Source organism: Telmatherina bonti (genome assembly GCF_933228915.1).
Source record: "Telmatherina bonti genome assembly, chromosome: 9".
Taxonomy (NCBI): Eukaryota; Metazoa; Chordata; class Actinopteri; order Atheriniformes; family Telmatherinidae; genus Telmatherina; species Telmatherina bonti.
In genome coordinates, this window is record NC_136627.1 from 20,356,320 (window position 1) to 20,376,603 (window position 20,284).

General features: G+C 38.1%; 1 protein-coding gene across 1 annotated transcript; it reads left to right on the forward strand.

Moving 5' to 3' along the window:
• Positions 1-726: 726 nt before the first annotated feature.
• Positions 727-20,050, forward strand: LOC306760150 (HHIP-like protein 1; the record flags this gene model as incomplete). Its single annotated transcript, XM_079245942.1, has 14 exons — positions 727-1,023; positions 5,421-5,685; positions 6,050-6,329; positions 6,464-6,589; positions 6,682-6,825; positions 8,784-8,896; positions 9,153-9,293; positions 10,625-10,699; positions 10,909-11,035; positions 13,880-14,019; positions 14,699-14,780; positions 16,072-16,154; positions 16,452-16,751; positions 19,293-20,050. The coding sequence occupies 14 exons, from the start codon at positions 727-729 to the stop codon at positions 20,048-20,050; spliced, it is 2,931 nt and encodes a 976-aa protein (XP_079102068.1).
• Positions 20,051-20,284: the final 234 nt, after the last annotated feature.

Sequence of the window (20,284 nt, forward strand, 5' to 3'; positions counted from 1 at the left end):
AGCCTCTCTCTGGCCCTTTTTTCTGCAGTCCGTCTGTATGTATGGCTTCTAACCGCTGCAGCAAGTGAGCACGTCCAGAGCAAACAGAGGCAGAGTCTCAAGGTGACTTCAGTGTGGAAGTAAATATTTTGCAGAAACCTTGGATAAAGGTAGAACTTCTCAATTTGAAATGCTTTCTTTAAAGGTTTGTTCATGTTTCTAAGCTGCTGCATTAGGTTTGTAAAATGGATTTTAATGCTGACACACTGATTATAACCATTACAATAAGCAGATTATATCTTTCATTCTGGGCTGTGTGTTGTGATCCACAGGTGGCTGTCCAGACTTGAACAAGAATAAGACTGAACTTGGCTCCACTTTCTTCCTGATCAAAAGGGTTCTCTGGATCAGTTTTACAGCCGTTTTTCTTTATTCACACACAGCAGGGTCAGCCTTACGAAAGTGCTTCGAGGGTTAATGATGTAACACATCCTAAGCAATTTGAGGCTCTCAGCAACCAGGTGTGATGTTGGGCTAAGTGTCTGCTACACATTCACCCCTCAAGAGACAAGCATACATGGACAAGAAAGCAGGAGGACATACAATAAAAACATTTCCTAAGTCTGAACATTTGTGCTTCATAGATGATCAAGTTTGATGAGCTGTCATCATACAAACTGTTTTATTTACTCCATTAGAGGCATTAGAGACAAACTATCCTAAATAAGAATTCAGTATCTTTACACCATGATCCCACAGACCAGCAAGTTGGTGTCCCACACCTCATCCACTCACCGACTTCCACTCCTTATGCTGTTGCTCCTCCAGGCCTGGTGGGGCGACTGTCACCCTCAATGTTTAGACTACAAGCCTCCATTTGAGCCTCAGCAGCCAATTGTCTTCTGCAAAGAGTACACCAAGTTTGGATGCTGTGATCAGGAGAAGGATGAAGAGATATCAAGAAGGTTTTACTCAATTATGGACAACTTAGACCTTTCAGGTTTTGCAGCTTGCGGCAAGTACATACGCAGTATCCTGTGCCAGGTAAGACATGAATATTTAAATAATTTTCAAAACCATTTTATGTGACCTTGTTGTCATTTTGGGTCCTTTAGTATGTCATCATTGTGTTTCTCTTAAATATGAGTCTTTTTGGTCAGCTGATTAATTATCCAGCAAGACATGTCAACAGTCAATACAATGCAGCTGCACAGCCTTGTTGCCTGTACTTCAATTCAGTGATATTTCCATGACAACTCAAATGTTTTGTATCCTTGATAATTTAGCGTATATGTTTTTTTTCTGTCTGCAAATGACTGCAGATTGAAATTGAAAATCCATACCACGTTTCCTATTTTTCACTATTTTCTAAAGGGAGGCTGAGCCAGAGCTGAAGAGTTTATTCCAGTTCCAAGCAGGTTGTCATTGTAAATAAGAAATTGTTCTTATTGACTTGCCCAGTTAAAACTGGAATAAAATACAAAGTATATTGTAAAAAAGTAGATTATTGGAGATATATAAAAAAATAATGAAAAGAAAAAAAAAAACATTCTCAAAGGAAGCATTTCGTTATTTTTCCTGAGTGGGAATCTTTAAACAACAAAAATATGTATTTTTGTAGCTACTTAACTCTTTAATCTGATATTCTGAGCATAGCGAGAATGTAATCAGAAAATGTTTCAACAGGTGAAAAGTTGGACGTTTTCAGACACCAGACGAGACCCCAAAATGTCCCGAGAGGGATATGTTTAACTTGAACATGTAAAGCAGCAATTTGAGAGAAGAATAATTAACTTCTATTTCTCTTCTATTCCAGTTTTTCATGTGAACAGTAAGCGTATATCTCATAACACAGAACCATTCTGGAGTCTTCTCTAATAAAAATTAAGCATTAATTATTTAACTACATCAGAGAAGAGACTCAACTTTCTGACATTCTTCCACTGTCACTAATCTTCAGCATAATCTAAACACAATGAAATGAAATATATGAAGGGAAAACATAGTTTTCAGCCTTTAACAAAGAGCTAACAACACCAGAAGTACATTACCATAACTAAAGGTAAACAAACATAAAACAGAGGAATATTTAGAAAAACATCAAGCCAGGCATTATCTGACATGAACAGAAGATATCAATGATCAAACATAAATAGGAAAATGACAATAAAACTACTCACATTCCTTTTTGCATTCATGTTGTTTGCATTTCTTTTAACAACATTGCCAAACAGTTTAAAGCCCTTTTCTAAATTTAAACATTACTGTGATAATCTCATCATGAGCACACTCTTTGTTTCAAATCATTATTTCAAATCAAGGGACATTTCACTTTGTTTTGGTTTCTTTTTTGAGTTCTTTAATCAGAAGCAGACCACAGCATTCCATCCTCTTCATCTATGGAATGAGCCTTGAAGTCCGTCCCACACACTAATGGCATAATTGGGTGCTGACTTTGCAGACCAGGTATTCACTGTGTGCACATCATAAGCACAGATTGAATTAAAGGTGTGGCACAAATTTGGTGTTACCCATATCCGCGAGGAGGCAAAAAAACCCCAAAAGACTCAAAACAACAAACAAACAAAAAAAGCAGCAGACAATGAACTTTCCACAAAGAAAACACTTTAATATTAATTTAAAAAAATAAACCAAAAAGTAAGTGCAAACTTTCTCGTCAGTTTAATGCATCATATGCTATGTTAAGACACTGACAAATCATTGAGTCCTAAAACATAGGTTTCTTTCACTGTAATTATAGCTCACAGCGGTTCTCGTTTCTTTCCTCGCGGTGCAGGCTGGGGCTTGAGTATAATGACAGCGCAGTAGTGCCTGCATGACTTACTGCTTTTAGTTGATTTTAACTGTAGGCTGAATCTGAAACAATGTAAATATATAAAACTGATATGCACTGCTTTTTAACACTACATGCAGAGTTTTCTGTGAAAAGTTTCTGTGTAAAAATTAAGAGGATTTCAGAAAGGAAAATGTAAACTTGTAAGTTTGGATCAGATAAGTTCAGAGCAGAGATCAGCAGCTGTCTTTCTTTTTAGTTTTTCTTGTTTCTATATCCATAAAGTCTTTGTCAAAACATGAAAGAGTAGCCAACATCTTTTATGTGGTTTCCAGCTCCTAGGTTGGTGGTTTTAGATTAAAAAAAAGAGACCCTGGAGGTGGTCAAGTTACTCCTGTGGCACAGTACTTAGGCTGTGTAAATCCACCTCACTGAGGCCCTCTGTTCCATCTGCACCACAGCAGCCTCCTGGCACTGATATCACTCACACATCAGACAGGCAGTCAGATATAATCAAAAAGGGACAGATGGGGTGAAAATGGTTTGAGTGTGTGTTTGTCAGGGACACAGGAGAGAGTTTGTCATCATCCCAGAGCTTAGCTGATCAAACAAACAACCATTTCCGCTTCAGGCCAAGCAGCAGGACATATCAAGTTCCTGGAAGAGAGGGACCGAGAAAAGAGCCAGAGAAGCTTGACAGCAGGACGAAAAGATTTGTAAAGCCTATGAATATAATGTCAAGATAAGACAAGGCCAAGAAAGTTAGATGAATCAATAAATGACAGTGTTGGTCACCATTTTTAAATGCTATTTCCATGCTCATATTTCCTTTTCAAGCAACATCCCACCAACAATCAGTCGAGCAATGCTTTTTTTATATCGTGTCCCAGACAATGATTGTCAAAAGAAAGTTAAATCAGTCCAACAAATGACCTATGAGAGCCACTACACTTCACAGGACAAAAATACAACATCCAGTTTTTTCCACTGAAACACAAAAAATCCTCTATTTAAGAACTTTGAAAGAAAGCTGCAATTCTGTATCAGATAAATTTACCTGAAAATGATGGTATCACACAGGGTTATTTCTTCGTTTTGGAACTTGTGTGAACTCCTCGTGGGCAGTGAGTCTCTTACCTGCACCAGACAGATGTCAGAGTTGTCCTTAAAGATAAGCCACTTACTCAGAAGTAAACTGCCTTCTAAAACAAGTCAAACCTCCAAAATGTCATTGCAGTTTAAGGTAGACCTATATTGTTCACATGTACATATTAACATCAGACAGCTGCTTATGCATCACAACAATTCTTTAAAGCTCAGAACATCTTAATATTAATGCTGTTTGCTTTGAGCAGATTCAGGCCCATTATCTGCCTGATGCAGATGAATTTTTAAGTATTGAGCTGTTAGTATTTCAATTCACGGCACACAAATGAGTCTGAGTGCTTTCAGCTGATGGTTACACTGACTGCTTCTAAGTATATCACACAAGTCAACTTAAGAAAAAAAAATCCTTCAGACGAAGCAGCTGGGTCACACCAAATTTTATGGGACAGATGTAGAATAAATCCTTCACAATTCTCCTTGTGTTTTTTTATATTTTACAATTGGTTTAAATTTGTTATTTTGTCTAAATAGCACGATTAAAAGGTTTACAATTCATCCATTTGTTGCTTTAATGAAAAATACATTTCACAAATGTGCATTTTGTCAAGGATTTGTCACAATTGTTTCTAAGTGAACCCAGATGCTGTCCAGCAAGAAGCAAGTAGACAAAGAGAAAATCGTTTTACTTAAAGAGCAAACAAACCAAAAGTACTGAAGCACAGAAAATCCACAAACTTAAACATAAAGGAAACTTTATGGCTGCTGGTGTAAACACAGTGAAGCTAAGTCAGCCACAGTTACTAAATGTGACTGAGAAAAGTTTCTCTCCTTTTTCCCCCCTTTCTTTAAGTAATTTTACAGAATACCAGCAACCACATCTGAAGACAGGTAAAAAAAAAACAACAACAAAAAAAAAACTGGGATTCTCAAAGTCACCCATTAAACTTTTTTTTCTGGCTTTGCTGGTGCTGTACAAATAAAGTTGAAATGTATTGAACAGAATAAAAACTGTATAGGTAGAAATATGTAATCTGTGTGTGTGTGTTTGGGGGGGGGTTTAAGAAATATCTTACTTTCCATTATGCAACGTTAGTTGTTTGGTTTCAGTTCCCGGTGATGATCTGGCATTCAGTGAAAGTCAAGCCACATCATGGTTTGCGTGTTGTGCCTCCCTGTGCCTACAGCTCGCCATTTATGGGTGTGGACAGTGTGGTTGTGACTTAATAACTGTGTGCATCTGCCTTGGGTCCATTTATACTAAGCTGTATATAACCCAGGATTGGTGAGGTTCTGTGGCAGTAATCGTGTTCAAATCCATCTTCTGCTTACGTGATTTATGCACATCCTCATCTCTACCACTGAGATTAACATATCAGCGTTAAAGGCGAGTAACACACATGGATACTGACATATAAGCCTATTTTTAAAAACAAACAAACAAAATAAAAACAAACATCAATAGGTAAAGAACTGAAATTTTCATCTTTGATGGCTTATTTTGGACACTTGGATTTTTCCATATAATTAATTTCTTTTTCAGGAGTGTTCTCCGTACACAGCCCACCTGTATGATGCTGAAGATGCCAACACACCGATGAGGATTCTGCCTGGACTTTGCAGGGATTATTGCTCTGACTACTGGCATCAGTGCCGATACACCCTCAGTCTCCTCCTGGAAAACTTGGGGAGCTCACAGCAGTTTTCTAACCTTACTGCCTCATTAGAAGAAGATCGAGAACGGTTCTGTGACTATCTGGAGCTTAAGGACAAACAGTATTGCTACCCTAATGTCTTGACTAATGCAGGTACGAAGCACATAACCTGAAGAAAACATCTGTCATGGCAGCACAGACTTAAAGTGTTTTCATGACAACAGTTAATATTCTAACCCACAGACAACCTTTTAGCTATAGCTTGTTGTGCTACTTTTAGTTTGTTTTTTACAATCTGTTTTAAATCAGTATAATATACTTGATTTGTTTGTATATTTTTTTGCTTTGTTTTCCTGTGTTGCCAGGTTGTCATTGTAAATGAGAAATTATCCACAGGCGACATATCTGGTTAAATAGAGTTTTACTAATGCAGGGCGATCAAGTTTTAATTTTGCAATAATTAGTTAGCTCTGAATATGTTTTTCATCTGCTCTAATTTTTTTTTCCCTGTCTCTAGAATTAAATGCTAACTTGGGCTCAGTACGTGAGGATCCCAAAGGCTGCCTGGAATTGTGCCTGCAGGAAGTTGCAAACGGTCTCCGAAACCCTGTGGCCATGATTCATGCAGATGATGGAAGTCATCGCTTCTTTGTTGCAGAGCAGCTGGGTTATGTCTGGGTGTATTTGGCCAACGGCTCCAGGATTGACCGGCCTTTCCTAAACCTTACGCGGGCTGTTCTTACATCGCCATGGGCTGGCGACGAGAGGGGATTCCTCTGCTTAGCCTTTCACCCACGGTCCATATTTGTTTGTTTGAGGGTTATGTCCAGAACTCAGTTGTGACTTTATTGCATTATTTTCAAACTAAAATGTCCTGTATTTAAATTTGTAGATTGTACATTTACATGGAGCAACTTTTCTGTGCTTATAGGTTCACTACAGTCAGGAAAGCTTATGTGTACTACTCTGTGTCAGTCAAGAGGGAAGAGAGAATACGAATCAGCGAGTTCACACTATCAGAACATGATGATAACCAACTGGACCATTCCTCTGAGAGGTCTACAACATATTCAAATATCTGCATTTAGTTAATTTAGGCATGTCTCAGATGTCACTCACACATTCATCTTTGTGTATCTCCTATTGTAGAACAATCCTGGAGGTGGTTGAACCAGCATCCAATCATAATGGAGGACAGTTACTTTTTGGACATGACGGGTATCTGTACATTTTCATTGGAGATGGTGGAAGAGCTGGGGACCCATTTGGAAAATTTGGCAATTCACAGAACAAGTCAGTATAATATATGTGTATGTGGATGAATAATATTGTTTATTTACTGAACTTTGACATTTCTCTGAGAAATATAAATATTATCCTGCGAGCACCATTTACATATACGTTATTTGATGTTCATTAAAACTAAATTTAAAGCTGAGTGAGCACAGAAAAAGAAAATGTTAAAATTTTGCTGATATTCCAGCAAGCTACAAATGATGCAACTGTTGTTGACATATACTGTAAGGTCAAAGATAGATGGTAGTGATATAAATTATACTAACAGCTGTATACACAAGTAAACATACAGAAAGTTTATTAGTGGAGTAACTGCAGGGAATTATATGTTTTATTGTCTTTGTAAACATTCGTCTTTAAATAGCTGCCTCTCATACTCACAGTAAAGTTTAATGCATTGACAACAACATAAGATAAAAATTTTTTATTTGTTCATCTAAACCTTATTAGACACATTTTGGTCATTCTTTGATTCACATGCGGTCATATAAAAAATGGTTGGAATATTAATTACACTGAAGAGGAAAACAGTGCAAATATCAGAGCTCATTTGTAATAAACACATTTTGCAAGCTTTTGTTAAGTATTTTTAATTGTTAATCTGCCTTGTACTTGGAGAAAGCCTGTTGTGTTTAAAACCAATAATGACTTTTTCTGCCATGTAATTTAGAGTTATAAGGTTTTACTAGCTGTAGTGGAAATTAAATGTGAGATTATTGAAACAAAAGAAAAATATGCTGGGAATTTTTGACCACAGTTCATGGCTGTTTAGGGTGTTAAAATGTCTCATTAAGGTAAAACTGCCTCTTTGAGAAGTCCAGTTGGTCCCCTGGTTACAATGGTAGAAATGGTGAAACTTGCCAAAAGACTTTACATAAGATCAGGATCCTAGAAGAAATTCCCCCAGCAAAGTAACTCAACTATTCCATCTTTTAAGGTTAAAGTAAACTAAAAAGTAAACTAAATTTAAAATTAAACATGCCTGATAAAAAAGTTTCCACTTTTTCCTCTTTCACAGTTTAGCCTGTGTCTGAGGTTTCTGTTGATGACATGCTGTAATAACTGTTCTAGGAATGAGGTATAATGTACCCTGCCAAGTCTAATATTTACACTACACATTGTGGACCACAACCCGCTGGTATGCAGAAGAGAGACAAATACAGAGTGAACAAAAGAGAGTCCCAGGTGGGAATGGAGAGACGGGGAAGTTGCCATGGAGAGGTCTGCGGTGCAGAAGGGCTGAAGTGGGGGGGGGGGGGGGGGGGGGGGGGGGGGGGGATACTTGAGGCAGGGAAACAAGTTAGGATTTTTCAATACATGAAAAGCAAAATTAATATTCAAAGAGGAAATGATGGCAAAAGGTCAATATTTGTGTAATTTGTAACAAAAAAGCAAAAAAAATTGGAAAGTCACATTAATTAGTCACAAGAAAAAACCAAAGTACAAATGAAAAACAAATGCAGAATCACAGAACGCAGAAAGCCTCAGATAAGGTGAAACACTCCGTTTATCTGAATCCAGATTAAAGACCCACCTGTTTCATTCGAGTTATTTTTATTTAAAAGTCCAAATCTGCACCGTTTCTGTTAATGCTGAAGTTCAACTCCCCAGGTTCCTGATGAACCTGGGGAGTTGTCAGCAACTTCAATTTTCAGCTTACTCATCATTTTTTGTCCCAGTCCGAATCCCTGCAGCTGCAGTAACACAGTGAATGATTTACTGAAGAGTCATACTTTGGAATAGTTTGGAAATAAATTCAAGCTCCTAGTAGCTTTATTTATTTTTAGTGCCAAACTCGTCTATTTGTTACAGTACGAGTAAGAGTGGCTCAAAAAATGAGTTACGTTTAGGAAAGAATGTACAAAGATAGAAAAGATGGTAAAGAGTGGCTGACGGTCAGTCATTGCTGCCTCAATCTCCTCCTGCTTATTGTGTCTTCTTTGTGTTTTTAACAGGTCAACACTTCTTGGCAAGGTGCTGCGTGTTGATATTGACAACAATGACGATGGTGCCCCATATAGCATTCCCTCTGACAACCCATTTATGGGGGAGAGGGAGGCTCGACCTGGTAAAACCCTTCATCTGTGGAATTGTTTGATCATGCTTGTTAACTTTAAAGATGAAATGCCTCAACGGTGAAGCAGTTAACTTCACATTTTATAAAGACTTAACACTGTCTGCACTGAAAGGCTTCTTTTACCACAGCCAGACAGACAATCCCAGTTGCAGCAGAAGAAAAAAGTTTCTATTGTTTCTGTAGAGTCTTCACTTAGTCCTCACAAAGGCTGTAATTGTGCTGTCCTCCTCCTCCACTTTCATTGTAGAGATTTACGCTTATGGAGTTCGCAACATGTGGCGTTGCTCTATCGACCGCGGTGACCCTCTCACGGGTGCAGGCAGAGGCAGGATGTTCTGTGGTGATGTGGGCCAGAACAGATATGAAGAAGTCGACCTCATTGTTAAAGGTAGGATCTCTTCATTTATATGCACCATTACACATTTGTGAAATGTATATCTTTGTAAGCTTGACTACCTCTGCATTAATTATCTTCGGAAGGTTGACATTATTCTCAAAAAGTTAATTATCTCATTAGTTTCACTTAACTGAGTGGGTTTGTTATGACAAAGGCTAAAAAACTTTCTTAATCGCCAAAAAACAAAAGGTATTTTCTATTTTGAGGATATGAAAGCACAGAATACCTTCCCAGTGAGGTGAAAAATGGCATCTTAAAGTCAAACAACTGGTATGTGATAAAAATTACACTCACTGGACACGTTATTAGGTGCTTGTTTTGGGTTTAACCTATTTTGATTTTAGAACTGACTTAATTCTTTGTGGCGTGCATTCAACAAGGTGTTCAAAACATTCTTCAGTGATTGACATGGTAATGGCATGATAGCCTTACACAGTCGCCGCAGTTGTCAGCTTCACATCCACAATGAGAAAATTCTGTTCCACTAAATCCAATATGTGCTTTATAGAACTCAAATCTGGTCGTGGATGCTACTGAAGTAAGTACAGTAAACTCAAAATCTCATGTTTAAGAAACCAATTTGAGATTATTTGGGCTTTGTTACACTGTGCATTATCCTGCTGGAAGTAGCTATCAGAAGATGGGGACACTGTGGTCATAAGGGATGGACATAGCAACAATACACATGTAAGCTGTGGTGATTAAGTAATGCTTAACTAATACTGAGGGGGAGAAAGTGTGTTAAGAAAATAACCTCTACAGCCCATCTGGCAGCAACAACATTCCACATTTAAAGTCCATCAGATCCCATTTTTCCTTTTTCTGATGCTCGGTTTGAACTCCTACATGTCCAATGACCTAGCTGAGCTGCTACCATGTGATTGGTTAATCAGTTATTGGTGTTCCCAAGCAATTGAACAATGAATCTAATGAAATGAGTGTACATGCCAAACTTCTGTCTATAATTTGTGTCTAGTTATGAATCCCCAACAGACAAGACACAATCTTGAGAATGAAATAAACCACTTTTTAAAATTCTGCCTAATTAACTCGTGATGTCAAGAAAATAATTTTTCATATGATGGCAAATTTTTGTTGCTGTTGGAACATAAAATGTTATGTAAAGTGTACCTTAATGGGGAAACAAGCATAATTAATTAATGATGATAAAGAGAACAACATAAATAACAGCAAATGTGTCATCTGTTTCTGTCAATATCATTGTTTCCATTTCCGATAATTTCATGACTGTGTGAATCCAGAAACATGTTGTAGTGTACTATTCTTCATGATGGGTTTTATGTGATCACAATAATTTAAAGGAGGTAACTATGGATGGAGGGCTAAAGAAGGTTACAGCTGCTATGATCGGAAACTCTGTCAAAATTCATCTTTAGGTGAGTGAACATCTGGATTCTCTACTTTCTGTGGAATACAAAGTAGACCCTGCAAAGTCATTTTTACAAACTAACCTACTGTAAATGTTGAAGTATTACAATATTTCTCACAATCAGAATAATTGTTATGATCATTTTCAGTGGACTATCTTATTCTAATTAATATAACAGCATAAACTGTGGATTGTTCTGTGTCCACACATTTGCAGATGACATCTTGCCAATTTTTGCCTATCCTCACAAGTTGGGCAAATCGGTGACGGGAGGATACATCTATAGAGGCTGTCAGATGCCCAACCTCAACGGGCTTTACATCTTTGGGGATTTCATGAGCGGGTATGTAACAAAAACTTTTAATGAGAATTTTTTTTTTTTTTTTTTTTTTTTTTTTTTTAAATTTGTAATATTACTGCAAAGATGCAAGACAAAAGAACATGTACAAGCACAAGCGCAAATGAAAATGTGGTCCACCACACCAGAAAGGACACTAGGTGCAAGCTGTGCAAAGAGTCTCCAAGACAGTCTGAGAAATAGTGGCAGGGTAAGACAGAGCCAGGTAATACAATACTTGGAGAACCAAAAGCAGGAGGCTGGAATTATCTGTGCAAGGTTTGGGCTGGAAGCCTCAGGGTCAAGAGTTAGCTGGCCAGCGAGGCATCAAAGCCACAAGTTCACACTACATAAACACACATCAGCTAGCAAAACACATCAAACCTGTTGTGGAAAAAAGTCTGTTTCTGATGTGTAAAAGATTACAAAGTTTACTGAACAGAAAATAAGAACAGAACAGATTAAAACAAATTGCAATTTGGAGAGACAGCCCAGAAATCCGATGGGACTGAAACTGCTCTAAAGGTTCTACACAAAACTACTTTTTAAACCCTACAGTACGTCACTTGCATGTCATAACCCTTTGTTATTCTAAACAAGAAATATCTGTTGTTGCTTAAAAAGTTAGGTCAGACTGACCCGTAAGTTATAATCTCCCTAATGGCACCATGGTGTCTGACTCCTTAGCTGTAAAACTCTTCAAGGAAGACAGTGTTCTAATTAATCAGATCCCAGATGTCTGAATGCAGACATCTCAGGCCCTATACACATTACTATGTCTGCAAAGGGGAGTAAGCAGACACTGTGTAACTAAGCTTAAGGTCTCAAGTTCATCATGATGTTTTCAGAAAGCCCACAAAGCCATAATCAGGAATGAATATATGCTAAGGACTCTGAAATATATGAAAATCTAAGTTATAACATGAAATTGCCACGAAAAACACAACAAGCAAAACCAAGGTAGCAGCCAACATTAGGTAAATGAAATAGCATGGGTTGAATACTGCAAATATGTTTAAAAACAGACATGCTGACCAGACTGATAAACTGGTGATGGCAAACCAAGCCTGTGATGGTTAGCCATCACCAGTCCAAGGTGATGCCTCTTGGCCAATGATTGCTGAGACAGGCTCCAGCTTACAATGGACCAAGTGGTTAAGAGAATAGCTAACTGACTGGCTAACCAAGCGGACATTATGGGGATTGAAAAACTACAGAAGAGAGCAGTAGTGACAGATGTAGTGATCCCGAATGACAGAAACATCAAAAGAAAGAACATGAGAAGCTGGGTTAAAAGACAAAGTGAAGAGTGAAGGCGATAGTGGTCCCAATTGGAGTGCTCAGGACCATGAGCTCACAAATCAAATTCAATTGTAAGATTGTGGCATCATTATCCCTTTGTATATTATTGGCAAATACTCATCAGAATCAAAAGGATTATATTAGTAAACAAACATTGTCAATAAAAACTGTGCTTCTCTTTTTCATAGACATTTTTCAAGACATATCCCATAAAAATCAAATCTCACATCACTCACACTACTAATATACCAAATTAGTAGTAAAGATGAACCTGTCTCGCACTAGATAGTCTCTCTATTCTTGAAGTGGTGTATGACCAACTCTAAGATCATCCACTTGAAAAGAAGTCCTATATTTATTTAACCATTGCAGTCAAAGTGAAAAAAAATGACAATTCACCAAGATTAGTGGCAGGAAAGGGGTGCAACATGTGCACGGTTTCAGCAATGAGAGTGGCATATTCATAAGAGAGAATGAGGGCTAAAAGTTTCTGTGGTTACCTGACCGAAAACAGACTTTCAATGTCGTGCAACTGGATTTTTCCAACAGTTTCTCCTCAGCCTTACCCATGAGGCCATTTGCTGTTGCAGCATGTGCAAGAGGGATCATGCACCCAGTCCAAGGTCTTAGTATTCACACCAGAGCAGTATGAGCTGAAGTTTTCACTTTGCAAGTGTGAGCGGATGATATCCCTCTCAGACAGTAGATACGTTTGTATGGAGAAACTCAATCAGTTTGGGGGAAGTTGTCTGTAATCTAATCCTTCTCCATAGGTCTGTTTTGTTCATCAAGGCAGGGTTTTTTTTCCCACTGACTTCAAGGATAGACAGCTGACCCCCTTGCACAGAGAGGCTGGGGATGTTCAGAGATAAGCCTGCTTGGCAGCACACAGACTAAAAAGTGCTGTGTTTGTATTTTCCTCTATCGCAAATTCTACCATTTATCTGGATAGCTTAAACGTTCAAAAACTTTACCTCAAGAGTGATAAAGTGGTGCATCATGTCCAGCATTGGTATCCCAGCAAAGCTGTCTTAACAAACTTGGTCACAGCGCCCTTGATTTAACAAAAACCAACTGCAGTCACAACTGTGTTCAGGGTAGAGTGAAGATTTGGCTCATGTCTTGCTGAGTGAGTAGCTGTAATCCCCATTTTATCTGCACAATAACTCCACTCTTGCACTATTAACACAGATGGCCCCACACATTTTTCCCAACCCATTCTCACTTCAGGCACAGAAGCATCCAGAAGTCTAAATATTTGTCCTCCTGTTGTCCTTTCCAGCATGACCTGAAAAGAAAGTCCTCCAAAGGATAACACACTGCAGCAATCCATTGAGCTGCATTAGAAATGTCTATTGATTGTCCAACTGCATAGAAAATTGTCCACATGAACAGTCTATTCAGCAGCTCTGACTGGATCTCAGTCAGTTCTACTCTTCATTGTGTCATCTAAGATATTCAGCTTTTAGTTTATTTGCTGCTTCTTTTCTGTCTTCCAGACATAAGAGATATAACTGTATATATGTCTGTGGATTTCTTTCTTTTCAGGCGTCTAATGTCTCTGAAGGAGAATGCAGGTGACTGGGAGTACAATGAGATCTGTATGGGAAGAGACCAGACTTGCAAGTTTCCAAAACTCATCAACAGTTATTATAAATACATCATCTCATTTGCTGAGGATGAAGCAGGTGATCACTGCTTCCATGTGTCCACCTTCAAGTATCACTTTTTGGGTGTAGATACAAGAGGTGTCCAAAATATTAAAGAAATAGCCCTCGATATGTATGTGTTGTGTATTGCAGTGTTTCTCAATCCTGTTCCTCCAGTAATACTATCCTGCATGACTTAGATGTGTTGTGACTCCAACACATATGATTCACATTAATAAACCTATTCACCAGTTTCCTTGCAAACCCGCTGACGAGACACATTGAATCGAGGTGTGTTAAGTACGGTTGCCTCTAAAGCATGGAGGGCAGAAGTACTTGAGGATCAGGACTGGGAAACACTGGTGTATTGCTTCTGTACGACTAAAAATCATCCATTTTTGAGGAATTAGAGGAGCAACGGTAGATGGTTTTAATTATCAAGAGCTGATTTATGAGGTAGAATGCACGCATACTGATAGTCGGTACCCAATTATTTTAGCAAATTTATAACTGTAAGTAACCTTTCTATTTTTTTTATTTTTTATTACTTCCTCTTTCCTCCATTTCTTTCACTGAGTTTTTCTATTTTCCCCATTTCTTTCCTTATTTTTAAATTTTTCTTTTCCACTTTTCTCCTTGCTGTTGGCCATCTTCTCGCCTTCCTCTCTTGCCTCTGCCTGCCACTCTCTTTTCTACATCCCTTTATAAATCTGTCTAGGTGAATTGTATTTCTTATCCACTGGAAACCCGAGTGCCACAGCCAGATCAGGAGTCATCTATAAGATTATGGACCCTTCCAGGTAGCAAAGGGTTACATTGCCTTTCAGTTACAGGTGCAGGTGTAAGCCTTAAATACTCCTGATCAAATGTGAGAACATTTCCAAAGTACACATATAATATCCTTGGGTACAGTCAAAAAGGTAAGAAGATGCTTTTCATTTTACTTGTAGTCAGATCTTCATGGGTAAGAGGTCTTTCAAAAATTCTAATTTTGCCTTAACACACTTTAAACACACCTTTAAAGAATTTGTTTTCTTATCAAATAATCAAATAAATCATGTCATCCCCCCCCCCCCCCCCCACATAACCTGGATACAACAGCTAGAAACTAAAATACTGTGATGCAATGCTGCCAATACAAGAGAGAGAGTTAGGGTCAGCTCTATGCAGATGGTCCAACTTGAAACCTCTAAGCAAGAATATCCTCTGAATACGTTACGCTAACCCTTTCATTTCAAAGAAAGGAGGAGAAGGCATTCATTTTTTTTTATTTTGCGCTGAGTTTCTGCCACTGTTGTGCGACATTCAGTGATTTTCATAGGTTGCATGTTGCACTTTTATAGAAATGACTATCTTACAGACATATCAACTCCAACATTGGTAGAAACGTCTATGTTGTTCTCTTGGGAAAAGAAGTGCAAAACATGAGTATTATAAGTTGATAGTTGTAGGATCGCTGGTGGCAATATTAGTTGTTGTAGGTGATGTAGACCAGGGATCCCCAATCCTGGTCTTCGAGGACACGCATGGAACACACCTGACTCAGACATTGACAAGCTCTGCACATATCTGCTAAATACACATTAATTTAAATCAGGTGGGGTGCAGCAGAGACAGTTGGAAAGCCTGCAGGACACAGATCCTCGAGCACCAGGGTTGGGGATGTAGATAAAATATGTCACAACATGTCTTAATAACATGTCTTATTTCTGCTTAAAACACACACACACACACACACACACACACACACACACACACACACACACACACACACACACACCCACACACGCACACACACACAAAAACTCATCTGCCAACTGCAATATTGCAATGAGGATTTCTCAGAAATAACTCCTACTGTTACTAATTCCATTGTTTATTTGGTGTTTGGGGGCTGCAACCTTTGAGCAAAGTGCAAGTAAACACCATCCAACAAAAACTGGATGGATTATGAACATTTACTGACTTATACTTACTTTAAATTACTGTTCCTGCAAACTGTTCTGTCAAGATTTGGGTTGGAAATATAGTGTTTTTATTATTATAGCTTGGACTGTATGTGTAATGTTCTTTTCTCTGTTACCCATGCAGACGAGCGCCACCAGGAAAATGCAGTTTTAAACCCTCACCTGTTAAAATAAAGGGAAAGCTGATCCATTTTCATCCCAAAGAAGGTAAGAAATTCTGTTTACGTTGCTCACTGGACAAAAAACAGCAGTCTCTCATTTAAAATCTGATATGAGCTTCACAAGACTGGAGTTCTGTTTCCTATGTCCTGTCTAGAATTTGTATTGTGGTGTGTTGATTACACAATATGAATAAACATAGTTGATTGGTGGAAATTTAATTAGTTTCAAGCACCATTCTGAATAAAATAATCACAGAGCTAAAACTTTCATCTGGTCACACAAAATTACATTTTCTTTCTAAGGGCTTTTGGGACCATTTATATGTCTTTTTCTTGTTTGCAGAGTTTGTAATCAACAAGAAACCAACCACCACACCTGTTCCAACAACCACTGCAAAGACCACAACAAAAAACCCACCCATCAGAAAACCAGTGATAATAAGAAAGTTACCAATGCCAACAAGAAAGCCTACAAGAAAAATGACACAACCAGCTCCAACAACCTCAACAAAAAAGACAAAGACGGCACTATCTCCAACAAGTCCAGCTATTAAAGCTACACTAAAACCAGCCTCAGCCACAACAGTAAAACCAACATCTGTCCAGATGGGCATGGCAAATCCCACCACAACTTCATCCACTGGTAGGATTACTGGTGCACCTGCTCATCATACTAGTTTCACCTATTACCCAAACTCTGATCCAGCTGTTAACTCAACCACTAAGCTGTCTGTTAGGACTAACATTAAACCCACACATAAACCAGAGCTCAATTTGGTGCAGGGAGGAGCCACCCGCATCAGAGGTGGTTTAGCTGTAAGCATTCTGTGCTTGCTGTACATTTTAATACCCTAAACGCTAAATTAAAGTTGCCCATTTGAGGTTTTACTCTAACAGTTTTTTTCTTGCTATTTTCCTCCAAGAGCTGGTTAACTTAGCTGAGCTTTATACTAAAATCATACTCAGACTGAATAAGGCAGCTGTGATAACTTCTCTCTTACATAACACTCAGATCATAGTCACAACAATCTGCAGGCTTTCACTGGCCATATATATATATTTTTAATTAAAATACTTTTATGTGAACTGTGAATTAATGTATTTATTTTGCTACTTGAGGGCTATTTGGACATTTCCTTCTCCATTGGTAGAGTTGATAAAGAATTTATATGCTCATTATAGGCTTATAAGTTATTTCATTCGAAGTTTAATATTAATTTATTCAGCAACATATAAAGATGTTTAAATAAAATAAAGAGTATAAATGTTTGTATATATTGCCAGTTGAGACAGAAACAATGCTTTATAGATGTTTCAGCAGTAATTAAAAGGGAAAATGGTATAATATAAACAACACATTAAATTAATTCTTAGACATCATTTTTAAAAATGTTTAATCACTTTTTGCACTTTGCTACTCTGCGTTTAAGTAAAAAAATTGTGGGAATTTACAGGTTGAAATATCAGCAGCATTAAATCAGTAAAATGGCATTATCTTATAATTAAAAATTTACAGCAACATTTTTGTCTTAATTTATATATATATATTTTTTAAATTAATCTCCTTACATATAAACTTGGAATAGACTGGTTGCACAAGCTTTTGTACAACTCAGGTACTGTTGAAATCATGAACTTGCTGGTAGCTTATTCTGTTTTTTTTTTGGTGCAGCGGACTACAGAGGTCAGATGGTGCTTATTTGTGTTTTAGATATTTGCACTACTTTAATTCAAATCAGGTACTTTGGCATTATTTATTTCGAATAAATGTTTGCATCAGCTTCAGTTTGGACATTCTTCCTTTTGTGTCTCTGTCTTTGTCCTTTTAAAAATCTGCATGACAATGTTGCTTAAAACTCTGTCAAGCACACTTTAATACTGTGTAACATTTAAGAAAAGCTTATAGATTTTCTTGCCAAAGCTGTGGAGTTCAATGTCAGTCTTGTGTCTGTCTGCTCAGTACAGAATGTCAAGCCTCATCAAATACTGCTGCTTTGACACCAGACTATAACATACTGAGTATGTTTATGCTTCTTTTAAATGTGCAGGAATAATATAACAATATGCATTTTCTAACCAAATACATGTATGTTTGCATGCAATTTTTACCCACTGTCCAATTATTTCCATTGGAATCATTTTAATCTTAAGTGTGAGGAACTGGAATTTTTTGTAGGATATTAAAAATTAAAATTAAAAAAAAAAATAATGACCCAAATTTTAAACTGGTCAAAACATTATGACATCACAAAAATACTATGTAACTGTGATTATAGAATTAAATAGATTTACGTGCATTTTAAGAACTGCATGGAAGCATGTTTAGCTGTTGTATTTCATAGGCTAAACATATTCCATAAAACAGACAGGAGGAAATAAATGGGTAAAATGAGCTTCTTTTCTGCTTGGCAGAGTTTTTATTTTATTTTATAAACTTAAAGATGTATGCATTTCTTATGTTAACCACTAGAGGGCAAACTACACGTATGACCCGGCATAACGCCACCCTATAATGGTCAATTGCAAGGGTTTTCAAACTCGGTTCTCTAGGGCTGATGTCTAGCAGGTTTTTTATATATCCCTTTTCCAACACACCTGGTTCACAATAATTGGATCCAACAGACTATGAAGTTCTGCACAGTAAATGATTCATTTGAGTCAGGTGAGTTGGAACAGGGATACATGGAAAACTTGCAGGATTGTGGCCCTAAACGACCAGAGCTGGACACTCCTGATGTACGGTTTTCAGCCTTATGTCATTTTATACTGTCTTTCCCCCCATACTGAACTGCAGATAATTTGTCAAAAACAGCTACAGAGTAATACAGATGCCAAAAAACAACATGTGTACATCAGACTTTCTCTTCGAGGAACAGCTGTTTATGTTCTCTGGCAATGAAAACAAATTTGGTCCATAAGTTAACAGTCATTTAGCTACGTTTATAATGATAAGCAGCCTATTACTAAACTAACACTGTCAAGCTTGTGCTTCTGACAGGCGGATTGTATTTTCCTTGGAAAGGATAAAGCAAACTATGTAACCCTTTTGTAGCAAGCTAGCTTGCTTCTGAAAATAATATCCGAATCATAGGAAGTTTTCCTAGAATGCTTCAGTTTCATAAACAGTTTTAACACAAAATTAAATTAACTTCAAATAAAGAGGGTGATTCTGTCTCTCCCTCAGGTTATCGTACAACTGTCATGACTGCAGCCTTCTCTAGGACTGCACAAACGCCAGGCGGCATCCCCTACTCTTCAAGGAGAAACGGAAGACCACTTCAGTTCCCCACTCATACCACCTCTCGACCTTTAAACTTAGCAGAAAGACCTCCTACTTCATCTGCAACACCTCTGAAACGACCCCAAGCTGCATTGATCACTACACCACGCCCCAAACATCCAGGAACAACAACTTGGGCACCTTATTCAGTTCAGAGGCCTACTGTTTCATTTACCAAGACCCAGAAAACATCAGTCAGCACCACACAGCCTAAAGCACTGAATGAGAAGCTGTGGCCTGCACGGAAGCTAGAAGAAGCTGGGGAGGGTAATCAAGTATACAAGAAACCTAAAAGTAAAGGTCGGGGTCCCAAGAGAGGACGAGGAAGAAAGGTGAAGGCTGGCTCAGTGCGACTCGTGAGTGCTGATGGTTTACCAGATCGAGGCAGGGTGGAGATCTTCATTCGAGGAGAGTGGGGATCAGTGTGTGATGATCTTTTCACCAACAAGGCGGGTACAGTTGTGTGTCGACAACTTGGCTTTACAACTTCACTGGCAGTGATGAAGAGGGCTGCACTAGGAGAGGCGGATAGCAGTGTTAAGATCCTCCTAGATGATGTGGAGTGTGAGGGTGGAGAAAGATCTTTGCTGGAGTGCAAGAGGTCAAAAGTGGGGAAACACAACTGCTCTCATGAAGAGGACGTAGGTGTTATCTGTGCTTAGGAAAGAAGAAAGGGACTCAATGTAATGTCAGAGAAATTAAGCTACAAGCTTCATCTCCAGGAAAACTGGTTGCCATTTTATGATTCTGTAAATCAGAACATGTATATCGCTCATTCCCTTGGGCTGGTTTTGAAATCCAGGCTATATTTTGTATTTTTCCCTCAACGCAACCAAATATTTATTGTTCAGATTCTCACACATAAAGCTTAACTTACTCTAAACCTAATGTGGGTT